At 31.9% G+C, this 20067-nt stretch overlaps 1 protein-coding gene across 1 annotated transcript; it reads right to left on the minus strand.

The window, feature by feature from the left end:
• Nucleotides 1–4981: 4981 nt before the first annotated feature.
• LOC105162216 (1-aminocyclopropane-1-carboxylate synthase 3-like) lies at nt 4982–7360 on the minus strand. The gene is made up of 4 exons (XM_011080209.2): nt 7220–7360; nt 6770–6901; nt 6520–6680; nt 4982–5921 (listed from the first exon to the last, which is right to left on the minus strand). Exons 1-4 carry the CDS (start codon nt 7358–7360, stop codon nt 5051–5053), a joined length of 1305 nt encoding a protein of 434 aa, XP_011078511.1. The 3' UTR covers nt 4982–5050.
• Between the last annotated feature and the right edge of the window lie 12707 nt (nt 7361–20067).

Consider the following 20067-nt stretch of genomic DNA (forward strand, 5'->3'; position numbering starts at 1 on the left):
ACAGACAATCAGACGTACGATCTCCATGATCCCGATGATATACAAATCGTTGTTGATCTTTCATTGCACACCAACAAGGTGCAGGTACATCATGGACGCAACATGTTCAAACTGATAATGAAGAAGCAAGGATGATAAAGATAGCTTTGAGGACTACGAGACTAATAAATATGCTGCTACATAATCTAGAGTTTTATAATGAAATATTTCGATTTTTTTACAATATTGTATTAAAAAAATTATTACTTTGTAACTGCCAAAAATTAAAAAGACAGTTACAAGGGCCATTACAATATACTACAGCAAACTTTGGGCGCCAACAGGGAAACCGGAGGGAAATGAAATTCTGTAACAGCTACATTTTAACAACCATTATAAAAGCCAATCCATTTGAAATTAACGGAGGAAAAATGAAAAAGCTTGGGAGGGGGGATTTTTCATTTAATTAGTCGTTGCAAAAGCTGTACCAACTGCCAGGTCAAAATTAAAATATTTAAACCGTTTAAAAAGCTGTTACAATTCTTGAACTATTTCAAAAATTCATGTTCGGAATTACAATGTCTTAAAATCCGGGCACCTGATACATACCAAATTTAAATATATACAAGAATGTGTCCATTAGATTATATTGGATGGTACAATTTAAAATCACATAGCCTGATTCAACGATAGACAGTCTTGAATAATTACACTTATGTTTCGAGTACGATATTTCAACATTCGTGTACCCAATAAGGCTAAAACTTTATCAAATGTATTCTTTTATAAGTATGATCATATCTAATGGTTTGATCTGAATTTTGACGGCCCGATTGACCCATGATGTTCAACAATGTAAAAAATTATAGTTACATCAATGTAATACTAATATTTCTGAACATATAAATTTATTGCATACTGAGAAAATGTATTAATGTCAACTATAATTTTTTCTTATGTATTTCAGTTCTATTGTTCCACATAAAGGATACGTTTCTACAATATTAAATTGTCCAATACGAATTTTTTTTTAATATTTTAATAAAAATAATTAATTATTTGGAATACCATTTGTAACGGTATTCATAACGGCTTGTCAAACTTGGAGGAGCCAAACGGCATCATTTTGTTATTTTGGAATCCAATTTTGTAGCGGCCTCTTACACGGCCTTCAATACGATGTCGTTTATGGTAACACAAATATCATATGTTGTAACTATATTTGTAACATTATAAACGGCTATGTTATTGTAATTCGTTTAGGCGTGGCCACTCATTTATTCTAATACGCTTTGTACCGATATTTGGAACGGCCATGATATATAATCGATACTTAGTAGATTTTTCACATTCCTCCCTCACTCTCTCTCCCTCTCCCCCACGTTTGGGCAGCCCCCACCCCCACTACTGGCCCCATTCTCTATTTCTCTGTGTGTGTGTGTGTGTGTGTTTTATGTATTTGCCTGTCTGTCATCCCACCACCACCACCACCACCACCACCACCACCACCACCACCACCACCACCAGTCCCATGGCAGCACCACCCCTCCGATTGCCACCGTCATCAGCCCCACCCACCATTGTCGTCTGGCCCACCACCACTCTGCCCAGTTTAACTGAATTTATTTTTTCATTAGATTTTATTTATGTAATTAATTTTTTTTTTGATAAAATTAAAATATTTCATGATTCTTAAAAAATTTCTGTAACTTTCATAAATTTATGTAAAAATTCAAATATATTTCTTTAATTTTAAAATTATTTTATCATTTTCTGTAATTTTTAATTTTTTCACTATTTTCTATTTTTTTAAATTTTCTGTAAATTTTCTTAATGTAATTTTAGGTAAAATTTGAACCTTAATGCAATTTTTAGAAAAATTATGCGTTTTAGAAAAAAATTAGACCTTAATATAATTTTAGGCAATATTTGGACCTTAATGCAATTTTTAGGAAAAAAATTGGAACTTAATGTATTTTCGGCAATACTCGGACCTTTATGCCATTTTTAGAAAAACAAATGGACCGTAATATAATTATTGGCAAAATTTGAATGTTAATGCAGGTTTTAGAAAAATTATGCATTTTTAGGAAAAAAATTAGACCTTAATATAATTTTATGCAATATTTGGACCTTTATGCCATTTTTACGGAAAAAAAAAAGTTGGACCTTAACGTAATTTTAGGTAAAATTTGGACCTAAATGTAATTTTTAGGAAAATAATGCATTTTAGAAAATAATTGAACCTTAATATAATTTTAGGCAATATTTAGACTTTTATGCCATTTTAAAATTTGGAACTTAATGTAATTTTTAGCAAAATGATGCATTTTGGAAACAATTTGACCTTAATGTACTTTTAAGAAATATTTGGACCTTTATTATGCCATTTTTAGGGAAAAAAAAAGTGCATTAATGTAATTTTAGGCAATATTTGGACCTTTATGCCAATTTGTTTAAAAAAAAATTGGACCTTAATGTAATTTTTAGGCGGGTAAGTCGAAGCGATTCGCGGACCGCTGTGTCTGGCCGAGGAGATCTAGCGCCAGCTTCTGGAGTATTGCGCGAGCCCAAAATTCCAGACATAATCAGCGAAAAATAAGATACCAGATGCAGCTGCTACCCTACTGCAAGGGGTTATCCTCCAGTTAGACCCACAAGCATAAGATGGTAAATATTTTAACGTATACTATTAATTTAATTTATTTTGTAAAATTTCTAATCATTTCATTAAATACTTTTTTAACAGGAAGCACAACTCGGACACCCCATCAAACAGATGGAGGTGTTCGAGAAATGCTACAAAAAGAAAGAGGACGGCCAATAGAGCAGCCCGAGGGCAACGGAAGTCGCGGTAAGTATAAAAAATAATTTAATTTTGAAATTTAAAATTATTTTTTAAATCTAATCATTTAATCTATTTGCAGGAACTGTTCTTAAGATCATCGAGGAACGTCAAAGCCTAAAGCACAAGAATAATCAAGACCCTCCATTGTCCTCTTGAGGGTCAGTGGCCCCGAACAAGCAACACATGTGGTTGTCAGAGCTAGCGGCCAGAGTAGAGGCCAAGTCTTCGATTTTGGCTCCAAGACCCACCACACTATTGATGGACCATCTGGCGCCAGCGAGTCCACTGCTCCATCGTTGTCACCACCACAATCGCCACACTCCGACTTTGATGATTGGGTAGCGAGGCTCGAGAAGTGGATGCGGCGGATAGATCCCACCTGACCCGGTTCTCTAGTGCACCATCCTCCAGCTAATCTCCCGTTACCCGACGGCGACATCGAAGAACCACGGTCGAAGGAGGTGTTGATTTAGATCAGGCTTTTTTTTTATTTATATAAATACAATTTTTAAACAATACTTATTTTGGTAATTAAATTATTTTTATTCTCTTGTTATATTATATATTTTTTTATATAATATTTCACATTGAACAAATTCAATAATTTGTTTTTACAAAAACAAATATTAAAATAGATTAAATACAACTAACTATTATAAAAAACATGTCATTGCTTTTGTAACGGCTTTTGAAATAAGTATAACTATCATAAAATCACGCGGCTGTTACAATGACCGTGTAAAAGATATTTATTAATTTCGAAAATGGTCGTCCAAACGCCGTTAGAAAAGCAGTGTAAAAAGAAATAACAAAAGCAGTGGCAAAAATAAAAACAACATACGCATAAGGAGTTAGAAAAGTCGTTACAACGACAGTTGAAAAAAGAAATACAAAGATCGATACAACAACCCTTACAACATAACTAACGGCCATTACAAATAGTATTCCAACTACCACTCCTATATTGAAGCACATCCATATCTATACGTGTTACAAAAATTGCTACAATAATAATAAAATCAAATTTGATTACGCCATTCCAAAAACAGGCCCAAATGCATGTTTTGCATTTGGATTACCTTTGTAACAATCTCTGTAGATTGTTAATATGGTCGTTACAAATATTTTATAATGCTAAAAAATATCATAATAGAGCATTCTGTTACAACGACCGTGACAAATTAATAACTTTGGTTTCTATAAAATGATTTTTAGGGAAAAATATTTTTTTAGTTCTTTAAGTATGTCCAATTTTAGTTTTAATCCTATAAGTATGCCCATTTTTTATTAACTCCAGTAACTTGCAAAATTGATTAGATTTAATCGGTTTGAGGGTTTTCTACTTTTTTTTTGGTCAAAATTTTAAATTTACCTGGAACTTGCCAAAGTGTAAATTAGTTGGTCCAATTTCCGGCCAATTAACCACGTGTCATGCCACATGGGAGAGTACATGGCTTGCATACGTGGCTTGTATACTGACTGAGCAGACCCTTCTCTCTACAAAACTAAATTCATTTAAAAAATTCAAAAAAAATAAAAAAAAAATTGATTAGGAAAAAAAGTGAGCTTATTACCTTGTAAGCTTGACAGGAATAGAACCTCCTTCTTGGATTTTGATTAGTCCCAAAAGTCTGAACCATTGCTTCTTTTCGCAGTAACAAAAAAGTGATCCTTCCATGGAAGAAGACATTGGAACGGAGGAGATAAAGGAGAAAAATGGGTTTGTGCAAGTATGGTGAGAAGAAAATATATTTTGTTGGTTATGAAAAGTGTTTTGGAGGGAAAAATCACTTTTCTTCCCTCCAAAAGATGGCTAACTTGTCTTCCACCTCATGATTTTAGCCACATAGGATTATAAATCAATAACAACACATCTAGGTGTCCAGCCATATTACTTTTTTCGGCGCAAATTATAAATCCAATCCATTTGAGAACTAAATGTAATCAATTTTGCTAGTTACTGGAGTTAATAAAAAATTGACATACTTATAGAATTAAAATTAAAATCGAACATACTTAACGGACTAAAAAAAAATTTTTTTCGATTTTTTATAGTGTAAGAATTTTCCGAATTTGGTCAGCACCATTACTACAAGTTTCACATTTTATTGCATCCACAAATTCTAGACTACAACATAGTGCACCAAATAGTAATTTGATTAATTGTCATTATTATAAATTAGATTTTTAGGAAAAGTACATAAATATAATTGACCTATACAGCTAGCAAGCATTTGGAGAACTGGAATCCATCAATGCCTTGATCCGTCGCACTGCGAGATCCAGGGTTTCCTCTGACATGTTTGAAAAACATATACGAAACCAACCTGGTTCAGGGCAATGAAATGAAGATCCTGGAGAAATATTCAACCCGTATTCGAAAATGATCCTCCTCCACAACTCCATTTCCGCTTCAAATGTATAGGAAGTTAACAGGCAACGCATGTCAATCCAGCAGAACAATCCAGCATTGTTGTCCAAACATCGGATTCCATATTTTTGAAGGCCTGAGACGAGCGTTTTCCGCCTGTTTTTCAGCCTATTTCGGTTTTCCATGATGTAGTTTCTTGTGAACTTCTTGTCGCCAAGAATTTTCGACAGTAGGAACTGGGATTGAGAAGAGACCAGCCCAAAACTCGACATTTTTGTTGCAGCAGCAATCAGGGTTTTACTGTTGAAATAGATCATGCCGATCCTGAATCCTGGAAGACCAAAATCCTTTGAGAGGCTGGAAACAATGTGAACCCGGCTCCAAATTGCTGTGTTTTCCAGGTGTTTCTTCTTTATAGCTTCCATGATGCTTATGAACCTTGGTGAATCGAAAACAGTACCTGAATAAATCTCATCGCTCACAATATGGATGTTTTTGTCTATGGCGAAGTTGATGAGATGGTCTAGCTCATGTATGCTCAATGTTGTCCCTAATGGATTTGAAGGATTTGTTATGAAAAGCCCTTTAACTTTCAGATGGAGCTTTTGGGCATGTTGATAGGCTTCTTCCAGGGCAGAAGGAATGATTCTGAAGTTATTCACACTTGAGGATTGTATTGGAACAATTTCCACCCCCGTTCTCCATTTGAGATCTCTGTCAAACCTGCCAAAATGTTAATTTTCTTAGTTTTACACAAAAATGTTTTCATTTAATATAATATACCGGCCTTTTTTTTATTTTCATCTGAAAGTTGGTGTGTATTTTAATGTATATATATATATATATATGTACATTTTACTTCTACAAAGATTGTGTCATCTATTCTATTTAAGAAAAATATTTGTACATTTTGACGTGTATATTAAATGAAATAAAAAATAAAAATTAGTAGTCGTAAAATCCAATCAGTACGAAAATCTTAAAGTTGGGATAATGCATTACTATCACTAGAAAAAATTACTATTGACTACAATGCTGATGGCTATGATTAAAAAACATGATAATCAGTGTAAAAGATTAATTTTTTTCACTATGAAAAAATTATTTGTAGCCACCTTAGTAAAAACTACGGTCAAGATCCATTGTGTGGCCCTGATTAATAACTATTTGCTATGACTATTTATTACTAATTTTCGCAATTAGTTCTATAGTATATTAATTAAGTACTATATGCTACTGCAACCGATGTAAAATGAAAATTTCCTTGTAGGAGAACCAAATTCAAATGTATTATGCACTAGAAGAATGATTTAAATTTTACCCGGGATAGTATGGTGTTGGTACTAAAAAAGCTTCACCAGCTTCAGCTAGGCAAAACATGAGAGCTTCATTCGCGGATGTCGCCCCGGCTGTTAGCACAATGTTGTTTGGATCGAATCTTACCCTGTCTTGTCTGATTGCAGCCATGTACTCAGCTAGTTCCTGAACACAAATGGTAATAGTAATTAATGTTTTTTACTCGTCCTTTCTGTATATAACAAACGAATGCATGTCCAATTATCATCACTCACTTTCTTAAACACGGGCATGCCACGATAATCCTGGAAAAGAGCCAGTTCTCTAAATATTGATCCTCCTTTCTTCATAAACCCCGTGGGCTCCTGATTTCTGGCAATCCATGATTCCAGAAGATCGAAGGAAAGCTGCAATCGAAAGAATCAGTAACTGCAACAAGAATAACATAAGCCAAAGACACAGGACTTATCACGGGAGCCCTGTCGTAGTAAGAGCGAACATGAAATAAGCCGTAACCCTGCACGACAACTATTTTCATACCACAATAATTACTTCCCGCCAGTTGCAGTTATATACCCATCAGGCATTTTCAATGGAGAAATTGCACAATGCCTTACAGAGGATACTTCTAAACATGCATGATCTACATGAATTTCTATTCTTGGTCGGGCTTCCACCAAACGAAAACGGACCATATGGACAAAGTTTTTCTTCAGTCTACGGACCTGATTTTCAGCGAGGCCGAGCTGAATAATCCCAGATGGATTTCGGACTGGATCATGTGGATTCTTCTCGTACTCTTGCCATCCTAGGAAGTAAGAAGAGTCCTCCCCGTGGGACTTGCATGTAGCCTTCCTAGACAACATTTGCAGTGTGGTTGGAGTTAGAATTTGACGCAGCATATATACGTTTTTATACAATTTATGGATGGGAGTGAGACAACCAAACCCACAATGTGCGTTACCCTGTGGTCGGTGCTTTGCTCATTATTACAACTTTGACCATAAGACAATGGTCCTGTGTGATGTATTTATCGATCAAAAGCTGGTGCATCGACACTTCTCAATCTGCAGCTCTCCGGATTCCAAACGAAAAGGACAAGAATTACCAAGAAAAAAGGAAAGAAAACAAGGAGGAGGAGAAGAAGAAAAATGAGATGGGCATGAGTTGTTTGTAAGTAGAAAATCTCTACAAAGTTGAGATTTTCTTCAGACAAATATAACGAAGCATGTAAAGATAAGATCACTGTTCTAACTAGATAGAGTTGCACACTAATGATTGTAGGTAAAGATATTTATGTTTTGTTACGTAGGTTTAATTCTTTATTTTTCAGTATCTATTTTTTTTTTTTTTCAATCATTTCTTCATTCAATTGTTATTTTTATCCGATTGGTTGAAAAATTCGCCAAACATTTCAAAATTTGATGACCATTTTTTTAATAAATTGCAAACCAGAAAAAAACAATATAAAATTACGTGTTATTTTCCTTGATTACAAAATGAAAACGGTAGCTATAATTTCCATTGTCCATAGCAAATGCGTCCAAGTATTTAATGGTACTTTCCTTTTCCTCATATCAAATAATTAATTTAATTCAAAATTAGTGTTCTTTCATCTCTTCCTTCTCTTATTATCAGATTTAACTTAAGTGATGTATGGTTTATATTATTTTGTTCTAATTGTGGGATCCAAATTTAATGAAAAGTTATACAAATACATATTTTTTTAGAAAATATATTTTATTAATAATTTTATATGTAAACTCTACACTGCAAAAAAATTATTTTATAGCAACGGTCAAGTTAATAATTTGAAATAGTTTTTTAAAATTATAACGGCCGTTGTAACGGTACGCTTACCTCGGCTTTTTAAGGCATTACAAAATCTTTGCTTAGAAGTTGTTATAATTTGTAACGGCCATGAGAGACCGTTACAATAGTAGTTCAATTGCAAAAACTGTATTTAAATTTGATTTTATTATTATTGAAACGGCCTTTATACTACATATAGGTATGGTTGTGATCGAATATATGAGCAGTATTTGGAATGTTTTTTGTAACGGCCATCGTTATGTTGTAATGGTTGTTGAAACTGCTTTTGTTACTGTGTTTTACACTGCTTTGGTAATGACTTTTTAGACGGCTCTTTTCAAATTTGATAATTATCTTTTACAATGATAAAAAATATTTCTATATAATATTTAATTGTATTTAATCGATTTTAATATTTCTTTTTGTCAAAATAAATTATTGGATTTTTATTATATCTAGGAAGTTTTAATTTCTTAAATATACAATATTATATAAAAAAAATATATAATATAACAAGCAAATAAAAATAATTTAATTATAAAAATAAAAATATTATTTTTACATTGTATCTTTACAAATAAAAAAATCCTAATCTAAATCAGCATCCCCTTCGGTTGCGTGTTCATCGTTGTAGTTGTTGCTGTCAGGTACTGGGGGGTCAGTTGGACGCTAAGGCGTTGGAAGATCTGGCCAGGTGGGGTCCATCTGCCGCATCACTCCTCAAGCCTCGCTACCCGATCAACAAGGTCGGGACCTGAGAAAATAAATAAATATTAATAAATGCATTATATTATATATAAAATTAGATTTTTTCTAATATATTAAAAATATTATTATAAATTAACACAAATTACATATAATTACACAAATTAATGAAAAGAATTACAAAAATTACACATATTTTCTTAAATTAACACAAATTACATAAAATTACACATATTCATAAATTGACACAAATTACATAAAATTAAATAAATATTTTCAAAAATTACATAAAATTAAATTCCAACTTTTTTTTTCATATTTATAAGATTACATAAAAATTGAAATAAATTTCAGAAAATACATAAATATATATTTTCAGAAATTACTGAAAACATTACAGAAATATTTCATAAAAAAATTCAAAAATTTCAGAAAAATAAATTTATAAAATTTTCAGAATTTTTAGAAATTACAATATTTTCTTAAATTAACAAAAATTACATAAAATAACACAACTTACACATATTCATAAAATTAACACAACTTTTCAAAAAAACTTAGAAATTAAAAATTTTCCAAAATTTGAGAAATATTGAAATAAGTTTCAAAAATTTCAGAAATTACCGAAAAATTTCAAAAAAATAAATTTTAAAAAATTTCTGAAATTCTTTTAAACAAATTTTCATAAAATATAAACTTTTAGAATTATTTTCAAAAAAATTAAAATTTTTCATAAAATAGATATTTTAAGAAATTATTATTTTTAAAATTTTCATTAAATTCTGTAATTTTCCTAAAATTTTCATTAGAGTCCCATCGATCCATAGTATTTTTAAAATTGTACATTAAATTCGATAATTTTTCTAAGATTTGCCTAAAATATGTATTACTACAAAATTGCATAAAGATATCAAAAAATTGCATATATACAAATACATACTTTCAGAAAAAGTACAACATACATACAAATAATTTCATAAATATATTTCTAATAATCAACAATCATCTCGATACAGCATACATACAATACAATTTCAGAGATACAACAAAGTATACCAAACAATTAAAAAAATGCAACAAAATATTTTTAGCAATTAACAATTGCATAAATATACCCAACAAAAATATATTTAAATAAAATAGAAAAAAAATAGAAAATTGAAAATAAGAAACAAAAAAATATTTCAAAAATAGTTTTTGAAATATTTTTGAAAAATTTTAGAAAAATACTGATAATTTCATAAGAACATGACGAAATTTCAGAAATTTCAGAAAAAACCTGATAATTTTAGAAAAATATGTAGTAGTTCAGAAAATAAATTAATTTTTAGAAAATATTTTAAAATTTCAAAAAAATTCTGAATATTCAAGAAAAAATATTTCATAAAATAATTAATATTTATGTAAATTTCAGAATTTTTTTTAAGAAAAATAAAATAAAATAAATTGCATTTTGAAAATGATCGCGGCAGAGGGGTGCCTACCTGATTTAATGACCGAGGAGGGATGGGATAGGTTGAAGAGCTCCAGTGGCAACGCTGTGGCGGACGACAAGCTTGAGAGTGAGAGAGGTGGTGCATGGTGACGGTGCTTGGGGGAGAAGGTGATGGCGATGTTGGTGGTGGCAACGACGGGGACTTTTATATCAAAGTAGGCCGTTCCAAAAGTCGGTACAAAACATGCTCTAAAAATTGGTACAAAAAGAGTTCCGACATTTAAATTTTTTTTTCATAAACCAAAATGACTTCATATCAATTAATCCATTCATAAAACCATTCCAAAAGAAATTCCAAATAAAATAATTTTTTTTCATAAAATGTTTAAAAATAAAAAAAAAATCAATACTGGTTAATTTGTTAAAGTATCCATCGTGAGGAGCAATACAAATTTATTAAAAAAAATTGAAATTGAGATCTATATATGTCTGAAACATGAAATAAATTTGTACTTCATAATTGTTAGTATTACACTAATGTAACTATTATCTTACAATATTGTACGATACAATTTAACCGAACCGTTAAAATTTAGATCAAACCGTTAGATATAATCAAATCGATAAAAGAATACATATTATTAAGTTTTGAACTAGTTAGGTATATGGTTGTCGAGATATTATATTCGGAGTATAAGAGTAGTCTTTCAACTCGGTGCACCATTGAATCATGTCATGTGATTTTAAATTAGATCGACAGATGTGACTGCATGTACACAGTCTTATATGTATTTAAATTTGACATAAATTCGGTGTATGAATTTTAAGATATTGTACTTTGGAACCATAAGTTTTGAAATTTAAACACATATTATAATGGCTTTTTGCACGATTTTTTATATTAATAAATTGAAACGACTTTTGGTACTAACCTTGGAACAACCATTTGAAAATTGAATTTTTTCCAAAAAAATTTAGAATTTCAGCCAAACCGATAAATTGTACCGGTTTTTGGAACGCCTTACAATAATGATCATTCCAAAATTTTAATTTTTCTACACATTTTTTATTCGGTGCCAAAATAAATTCACCAAATATTGTAAATTTTGGACGATATTTGTAACATATATTTTAAATTTTTTGCGATTTCAAATATTAATTTTTATTTTTTTGAAAAAATAAAAATTTATTTTTTAAAATATTATAAACTTAAATATTTCAAAGTTTGGAACGGCTTGTAGACCGTTCAATTGTATTACGTTTTGTAACGGATTTATATTCGATTTTCGAAACGAATGTTCTTTTTTTTTTTTGTTTCAGTAGCCGTTACAACGTCAATATAGCCGTTCCAAAAATCATAGTAAATTTGTAGCTGTAAAATTTTGTATAGGTTTTTATAACGGTCACGACAAATAAGTCGTTCTAAAGTTTTATAGCAATTCTAAAAGTCGTTCCAAATTCTTTTAGCAAAAAATGTGACGTCAGCAATTGTTTTTCATTTTAAAGTTGCTACAAAAATCATTTAAAAGAAGTCGTTATAAATCCCATATTTTTTTGTAGTGATATATTATATATATATTTATATAGTGTAAATTACAACGAACTCTCCTGAGCTTTGATATAATTATGAATACCCTATGTTGTTTACAAAATTATCAATATCCCCTGATTTTAACAGTCGTCCTACCTGCCCCCTTGAGACCAGCAAGACAATGTACTCTTCCGACAGTTGTAAACTAAAACTGACTGTAGGAAAGGGATAGTATTATTAATATGAATCTATATATCTTGATGGTTCTCGTGGCGGACCAAAAGACATAAAAAAGGCAGAACGTGAATTGCAATTATCTTTCTTGTTTTTTGGACGAGTTTCAGGAAGAATGGAGGGATTTCCTGCCCGATTGTGGTCCGCCATGTTGATGAGCCTGAAGAAAACAAGCGAGTATGTGAAGGCCATCTTTTGTAGTTCTCCCTGGACATTTTTGGTATGACAGAGGAACTCATTCCGTTAATCTTCATTAGGGTTTTCATTTATTTTTTGTAATGAACTTACAAAAATGCCATTGCAGATTAAGAATTATATTTTTATTTATTTTTTAAATTTTTTATTGACTAAGTGGATAATTTTTTTATTTTTTCAAAATTTTTCATTCCGTAAGGTTTTTTAATAAATTTTTATTTTTTTTAAAAAAGAAAAACATATTATAGGATAGTTGATAATTTTATACTTCCATCCAAATACAATCATAGGGTATTCATAATTATACTAAATCTGTATATATGCATGTATATGTGGATGGAGCAGGTTCTTAGGGGTAGAGAAAATGGCGGCGACGGAGAGATGAGGCGGGAAGGCGTGAGGAGGTGGGCAGAGGCCGACGTTGTTAGGGCGACAAGTAGAGGAGTGAAACGGGGGCGAAGGAGGTGGGGAGAAACGCGGGGGGAAGGGGCGAAGGAGGTGGGTGGAGAGCGGCGTTGTCGGGGCGAGAAGGAGAGGGGCGGAACAGGAGTGAAAGAGGTGGGGGAGGGACTAGGCAAGAGGTGGTATTGGCAGTAGCCAGCAGGTGACGGGGGACTAACGAGGGAGATGGGTGGGGGGCAGGGGGAGGAGGGTGTGGTGGGTGGGTTTTTCTAGAAAGAAATCTAATTATATTTTTTTACAATTAGCCTTATAGCACACCCTTCTATATGTATATAGTGAATATATTTGTAGAAGCACACCCTTCTACAAAAAATTGGTGCAGTGGTGTTATTAACCACCGTCTCTGTGTGTCAAAATCTTTTTTATATACAATATAGATAATTTAATTTTGTAATGTAAATTTATTTTTAATATTACTTATTTCATATATAAAATATAGTGTTATAATATTTTTAGATATATATGTATTTAATTAAAATTGAATCAAAATTAAATAGATTAAAAATGATTATTTTATAATTTATAAAATCTTGATCGTTGATTTTAATCAATTAAGATCGGACAGTTTACGACAAAGGATATAAGGGCAACTATCTAACCTAAAAAATTACAAAAACTGAGATTGGGCGTGCAGTACACACATACTATGAGGGGGTGTTTTGCTTATTCTTTAATCATGAGGGAGTTTTTAGTAAAATGCATTTAACCCTATAATTAACCCTTATAAATTTTCACCAGACATACTCGACCTTTACTTTGGGTGATTAGTCATGATATCACCCTTAATCAACCATTATTCTTTTTTTACCTACTTCTTGGTCGGTCTGTTATTGTGTCTTCCAGTCCGGTACAAATTGTGATTGTGCCTTGATCTGAATCAAGAATTGAGGACCTATATTAATTTGTCTTCATAGCCACCACACGGTGATAAAAATTGAGGTTCCGAAATTGTCCTCATTCTTTCGTTCAATTTTTCAGTTTCGTCCTTACTTTTCAATTAATTTTCTCACCAGAGGCATTCAAGTATACTGACACAATGGCGACGCTTTGACTTTTTGATCAAGTGTAAAAATATTTTCACGATGGTTATCATTTTGACGATGTATCAAAGGAAACACGACATATATCAATAAATACATAATTCATATTTGTAACAACATGCAGTAAACATCCGACAACTCAATCAACCAACTGATTATCAAAACTTTAATCACAACTTAATACATCCCTTCCTAATCGTGTCATCCAAAGTAAAAATGCCGTAATTCTACCTATCACTAAACAATGATTGGTTGCAACCAAGTTATTAGTTTCACCCCCCCCCCCCTCTCCCCCCGGTAATATATATCTAAAAAATTTCTTGGCACAACAACGGAACATACTGACAGACACACACACACTACAAAGGCAAGTTGAGAAAGTCTTTTTGGTCTAACGGGGAGGCAGCATCAGTGATTAGGCCTGCTCCCATAAATGGTGAATCATCAGCAATAACTTTCTTCACCTGGTTTGCTTCTGTCGTCTCCAAAGTGATCATCATCCCTATCCACAACTTCATCCCAAGTAATGGATGAGCAACACCCCTAGCTAGCTATAGTGCTACTACTCAATTATCATCACTTTATGCACTCATTCTTCCCAAACCATGTGGCTTTTCTCAAGGGTAAATTGTATCCGTAATTTTTTATATTAGATCTAATTATATAAATACTGTATGTTTTTTTTGTAAATTTATAGGTATTTTTTGACGGGGGTTGATGTAATTTACCTTACGGGTAATACTTACGACATTCTGTCCCTAAATATGGGATGTACTTGTGAGCACAATTAGAACATCAGGGGTGTGAATATATTTTTATAAAGAACAAGGACTGTTTATGTAAATAGACCTAATTTTAAGGATGTAAATGTAATTTATTTTCATTATTTGATCATTCTTCGTCGTTCTTCCCCTACATCATTCCTTCTCCTACAATCTTGGCCTTGTTTCTTCTTTTTTCTGGCAAGAGTTACATCAATGAGGATATATATGTCTGTAGAGACAGTGGACCATATACATGTGGACTTCAATTGAATTAAGTTGATCAGCGTCACTACAAAAAAGGACAAGATGCAATAACGAAAAGGTCAAAGAGATGTTACTGATAATTTCACTAATATTATATGTATATATACATACGTATCAAATGACAAGAATATATATATATATATATATTCTTTATGGGTCTCACAATAATGAGCTTTATACTTTTAAAAGTGATAATTAAAATTATGTTAAAAATTGTAGTAAGAAAGGGTACATATAAGTTGTAACTAAAATCAATTAGTGAAACATGTACGTGCATTGACGATCACTTGTTGTCAATATATTTATGTTTGATGGGTATATACACACCACACCGGCAGAAAGACCAAACTAACCTTCATTAAGGGTATTTTAGTTATTATGCGATCAGGATCCGCGTGTTTTTATAGCGGGCGGGTCGCGGGGGATCCGACCCGGATCGCATAGACTGGCCGAAGATCCGGACAATGACAACCGTTCGATCAGACCGCACACCGATAGGATAAGGCCACGTGGCCCAGTATTCGACGTACAACTGTGTCCTATAAATAGACCCTGATACGCCATAAATGAGGTAACTGTTGTGCATTAATTAAGCTCGAACTTTGAGATCGCATACATTTCTCTCGATCAACCTAACTTGAGCGTCGGAGGGTCATTGTCGGGGACGTGCCCGACGAGCTCACGGTTCGTGTTTTATTCTCAGGGAACCCAAAATCTGGTTCGGAAGAGTTAGTTCATCTGCAGTGAGATCGTCTCAGGAGATCGAATAATTCGACCCGAATCAATGTTAATAATTTGTCACTATAAGTATGTAATTTATTGTTTATGATGATTATTTTATGTACAAGTATTGTACGTACGTAATATTCACATGTTTGATTGAATTCAGATATACGACATCAAATTTATTCATGAGATACTAGTCTTTACTACTCAACTGCTACGTCACTGGTATACATTTTTTGTACTTGGCCTATATATCTTATAATATACATTTCCACTGCAAATAAAATAAATATATTCCAAAGAGCCTAACATTGTAAAAAAGCATTATGATGTTGTCAACTTTTTGGCACATGAAGGGAACAAGAATGGAGTCATTATTGACAGCTTTTTCCTGTGGAATCAAAGCATTGACAGCCAAAAGATAGAACAAAACAACCATGACACCAAACCAACCACTCAACATTTCGGAAACATAATTTAGCTAATTTTACGACCCTTGGGCTCTTCTTTTCCAGAAACGGTGCGTACGTGCTTGTAGTGCACAGTCATGCATGCATGCACTGCATTTCTATCAAATTTTTGCGTAAATCGTTCCCAGTTTTTTCAAACTCTGTTGCTGCACAGTGTTACAAGAGTCTCTAAACCGTACGTTCGCTTTCCAAAAACTTCGTTTTAATTTATACGTACTTGAGGGTGGGCAGGGACCGGCTTTCCGGTTAGGGAAGAGTGAGTTCCAGGATGCCACATGTAATAACATGTGGATGATTTCTGTGAGACTCCATTGCCTCTTGTCTGAACAATTTTGGCAAGCTTTGAATCCATGCATGGTATCCCAAAATGGAAAATAGTCTGTCGAAAATTTGAATTATTTTCTCCCATAGTTGAAAAACCATGTGGTTCTTGATCTTTGTGCGGGTATTGTCACCTCATATAACCAGAGAGAAAAGCTTTCCACTTGGCTTGATTAATTTTGGTGAGAAATTAATGTGGGTTAGATGGAGAAATATAATTATATGTGTATGATTTCATTCATGTGTTTAATGTAGTGGCTAGAAAGGATCACGCATGATACACGCGTACAAATATTGACGCTTATCAAACTTTCAGCACTAAGAATTTGTGGTAAGGAACAGGATATCGTGCGTAAAAATGAATGGAGCAGCACCGGCAGAACAGGATTAACTGCTAATTTTCATTTCAGTAAAAGAATTAGATTGAATAGCAAAATGATTATGTAAGAAATAATATTTGTGAATTGTGTACATTTTCTTTACCATTACTAAAATCTTTCCTAATTTATTAATATATTTAATAATTTTTAATATATAATTTAAAATAATTTAATAAATTTTAAATTATTTATATTTATGTCACTACAAAAAATTATTTTATTGGAATGGTTTTTGAAATGGTTCTTTTTTTTTTTTTTCAAATTCGTGACGTTTTTTCTTTTTGTAATGGCTAGGCTTAACGTAGTTAAACGAGGTGTTACAAAGTATTTTTAACGGCTTGCACAAAAGTAGTTGCAAATCGTAATGGCTTTTTGTGATGATTTGTAAAAAAAAAAAATAATTTAGAATGACTTTTATAACTGCTAGGTTTGAATTTGAAATAAATGTTATTGTAATGGCCTTTCTAATACATTTCGGTATGATTTTGACAGATATTTGGAACGATTTTTGTAATACTCTTTCTAACTGTTTTGTGTTATATTTGTATTTATTTTTGGCATTGCATTTGTAAATGTTGTTTTCACTTATTTTATAATAATTTTTGGAACAGCCTGATGTTTAATTTGTAACTATTTTTGGCTCATTCTTTGTAACGACATGACAATTATACATTTGATTGGTGTATTTCAAAAGCTGTTAAAAATGCAGTTATAAAAATTATCATTTGTAATATATTTTAATATTTATTTTATTTTATTTAAATTTGTTTTATATATTTTAAAATTTATTTTATTTAATATATTTTAAATTTTTTATAAAATTAAGTAAATAAATTTATATAAAACACACATAATATAAAAAATAATAATTCAATTACAAAAATTAAAATATTTTTACAAAATTGTATAAAAAATACCGAAAAAAATCCTAACTTAATTTATTATCCCCAGCCGCCACGTGTTCGCCTTCAGGTATTGGGGGATCAGCTGGAGGCTCAGGCGCTAGATAATCGGGTTAGTTGGGATCGATGCTTCTGATGTAGCGCTTGAGTGCCAACACCCGATCATCTATGTAGGGGCGCTGCAGCTGTGGTGGCGAGGGTGAGGGAGCAGTCGACTGTGTCGTCTGGGATGGTCCAGCAATCAAATGGTGGGCCTCGAAGCCGAGACCGAATACTCGGCCCCTCTTCCGGCCACCCACTGCTAATATCCAGACGTGTTGCTCGTTTGGGGAAACAGATCCTTAAGAGGACAATGGAGGCTCTACATTGTTGTTCTGCTGTCTTTGGCATTCCTCCATCATTCTCAAAAATATTTCCTGCGAACATGTTAACTAATTAGATTAAAAAAAAGTAATATAAAATTAAAAGAATAAATTACGTAAATTTTTTTAATTACTTATCGCGACCTCCTCCACCCTTTGGCCTCTCCACTGGCCGTCCTCCTTTTTGTAGACCTTCTCGAATACCTCTATCTGAGTGACGGAGTGTCCAAATTGTGTCTCCTATTCAAAAATTATTTTTAAAAATAATTAGAAAAAAATAAAATTAATAATATGATTTAAAATACTTATCATCTTCCGCTTGGCATGTCCTCGTCCTGAGGAAGGCGGAGCACCAATCGCCATTACCTAATTGCCAAATTTTTAAAATTTAATTAATGATAAAATTTTAAAATTTTTTATTACAATGTTAATATTTCAAAAAAATTTAACATTAAAAACACATAAATCCATAATTTTGTAATAATTTTATTAAAATTCTTATTTTTAAAAGATTACATTAAGGTCTTCTAATTTTTTAAAAAATATATTGTAGTCCATAATTTTTTAATAATTTTATTAAAATTTTTATTTCCTATAAACTATATTAAGGTCCTCTAACTTCCTAAAAATTTCATTTTGGTGCATATTTCTCCTAAAATGGGACTAAAACCCAACAATTTGCTAAATGCCTATCATTTTTTCTAAAATGAGACTAAAACCCAATAATTATCCTAATTCCTTGTCATTTTTTTTTTTGAATTATTCTATTTTTTTCTGAATTATACTAGATTTATATTATGTTATATTTTTTCCTAAAATGCATAATTGTCCTAAAATTGCATTCAGGTCCATATTTTTACTAAAATTACCGAAATTACATAAATGAACAATATAATTTTAGAAAATTAACAACATGTTTTTAGAATAATTTATAGCATAATTTCAGAAAATTTAACAACATAATTTTAAAAAATTATAGAAATCAACAACATAATTTCTGAATTTTTTAAAAGTACGGGTTACCAAAAAATTTCAGAAATTTTTTTCAAAATTCAATTGATTTTGGCATCCCTGCAAAAATTCTCTTGTCAAATAGTCAGGAATAGGATTGTGAGTCCCCTTTATGTATTTATTATAAAAAAAATAGATAGTAAAGCTTACCATCTAGCAAATATTTATTTTGAAATTAATTTTTTTACAACTTTTATAAGTACGTCGTTTGTAGCTCTACAATCAACTTAAGGAAAAAAAAATTCAAAAAAATTTGGGAAAAGTTTCTGAAAGTTTTTTGAAAACACAGAAAATAAAATTATTTTAGAAAATTGCCCAAAAATTTCAGATCTTTTTTCTAAAAGTACATAAAATAAAAAAATTACAAAAAAATCAAGAAAAAAATTATGTAAAATTTAAATAAAAAAAACGTACTGGGTGGTGGCTGGTGGTGGGGGGGGGAAGGGGAGGTGGGGACAGTGATCGGGGTGGGGGCGGGTGGAAGGGAGAAGAGAAAGAATGAGAGAGAGAGAGAGAGAGAGGAGGAGGAGGAGGAGGTAGGGCAAGGGGTTGGCTGGCGACCACAGTGGTGGGGATAGAGAGAGAGAGAGAGAGAGAGAGAGAGAGAGAGAGAGAGAGAATAGGAAAAGAGGAAGAGGGAAGATGAAAAATCAGGCAAGTGTTGTATATATATACAATTTTGGAACGGCCATGGTCGTTTCAAAAGTTGGGCCAAGAGAGTTACAATATTTGAAAAGCCGTTAAAAGAACCGTTACAAAATATGCAGTCTTATGTAAATATTTCAAAAATGTCGTTCCAAAAATCGTTACACAATAAGGATACGACGTTGTTTGGGTTACTTCCGTTACAACCGCTGTTACAAAATTCGTTACAAATAATTAATTAATCTAATTGAAAATATTTTAAAAAATAGATGCCGTTTTTAATGATTTAATGCTGTGGAAACGTATCATTGTAA

This window comes from Sesamum indicum, linkage group LG7 (assembly GCF_026168435.1).
Source record: "Sesamum indicum cultivar Baizhima isolate 11 linkage group LG7, ASM2616843v1, whole genome shotgun sequence".
Classification (NCBI taxonomy): domain Eukaryota; kingdom Viridiplantae; phylum Streptophyta; class Magnoliopsida; order Lamiales; family Pedaliaceae; genus Sesamum; species Sesamum indicum.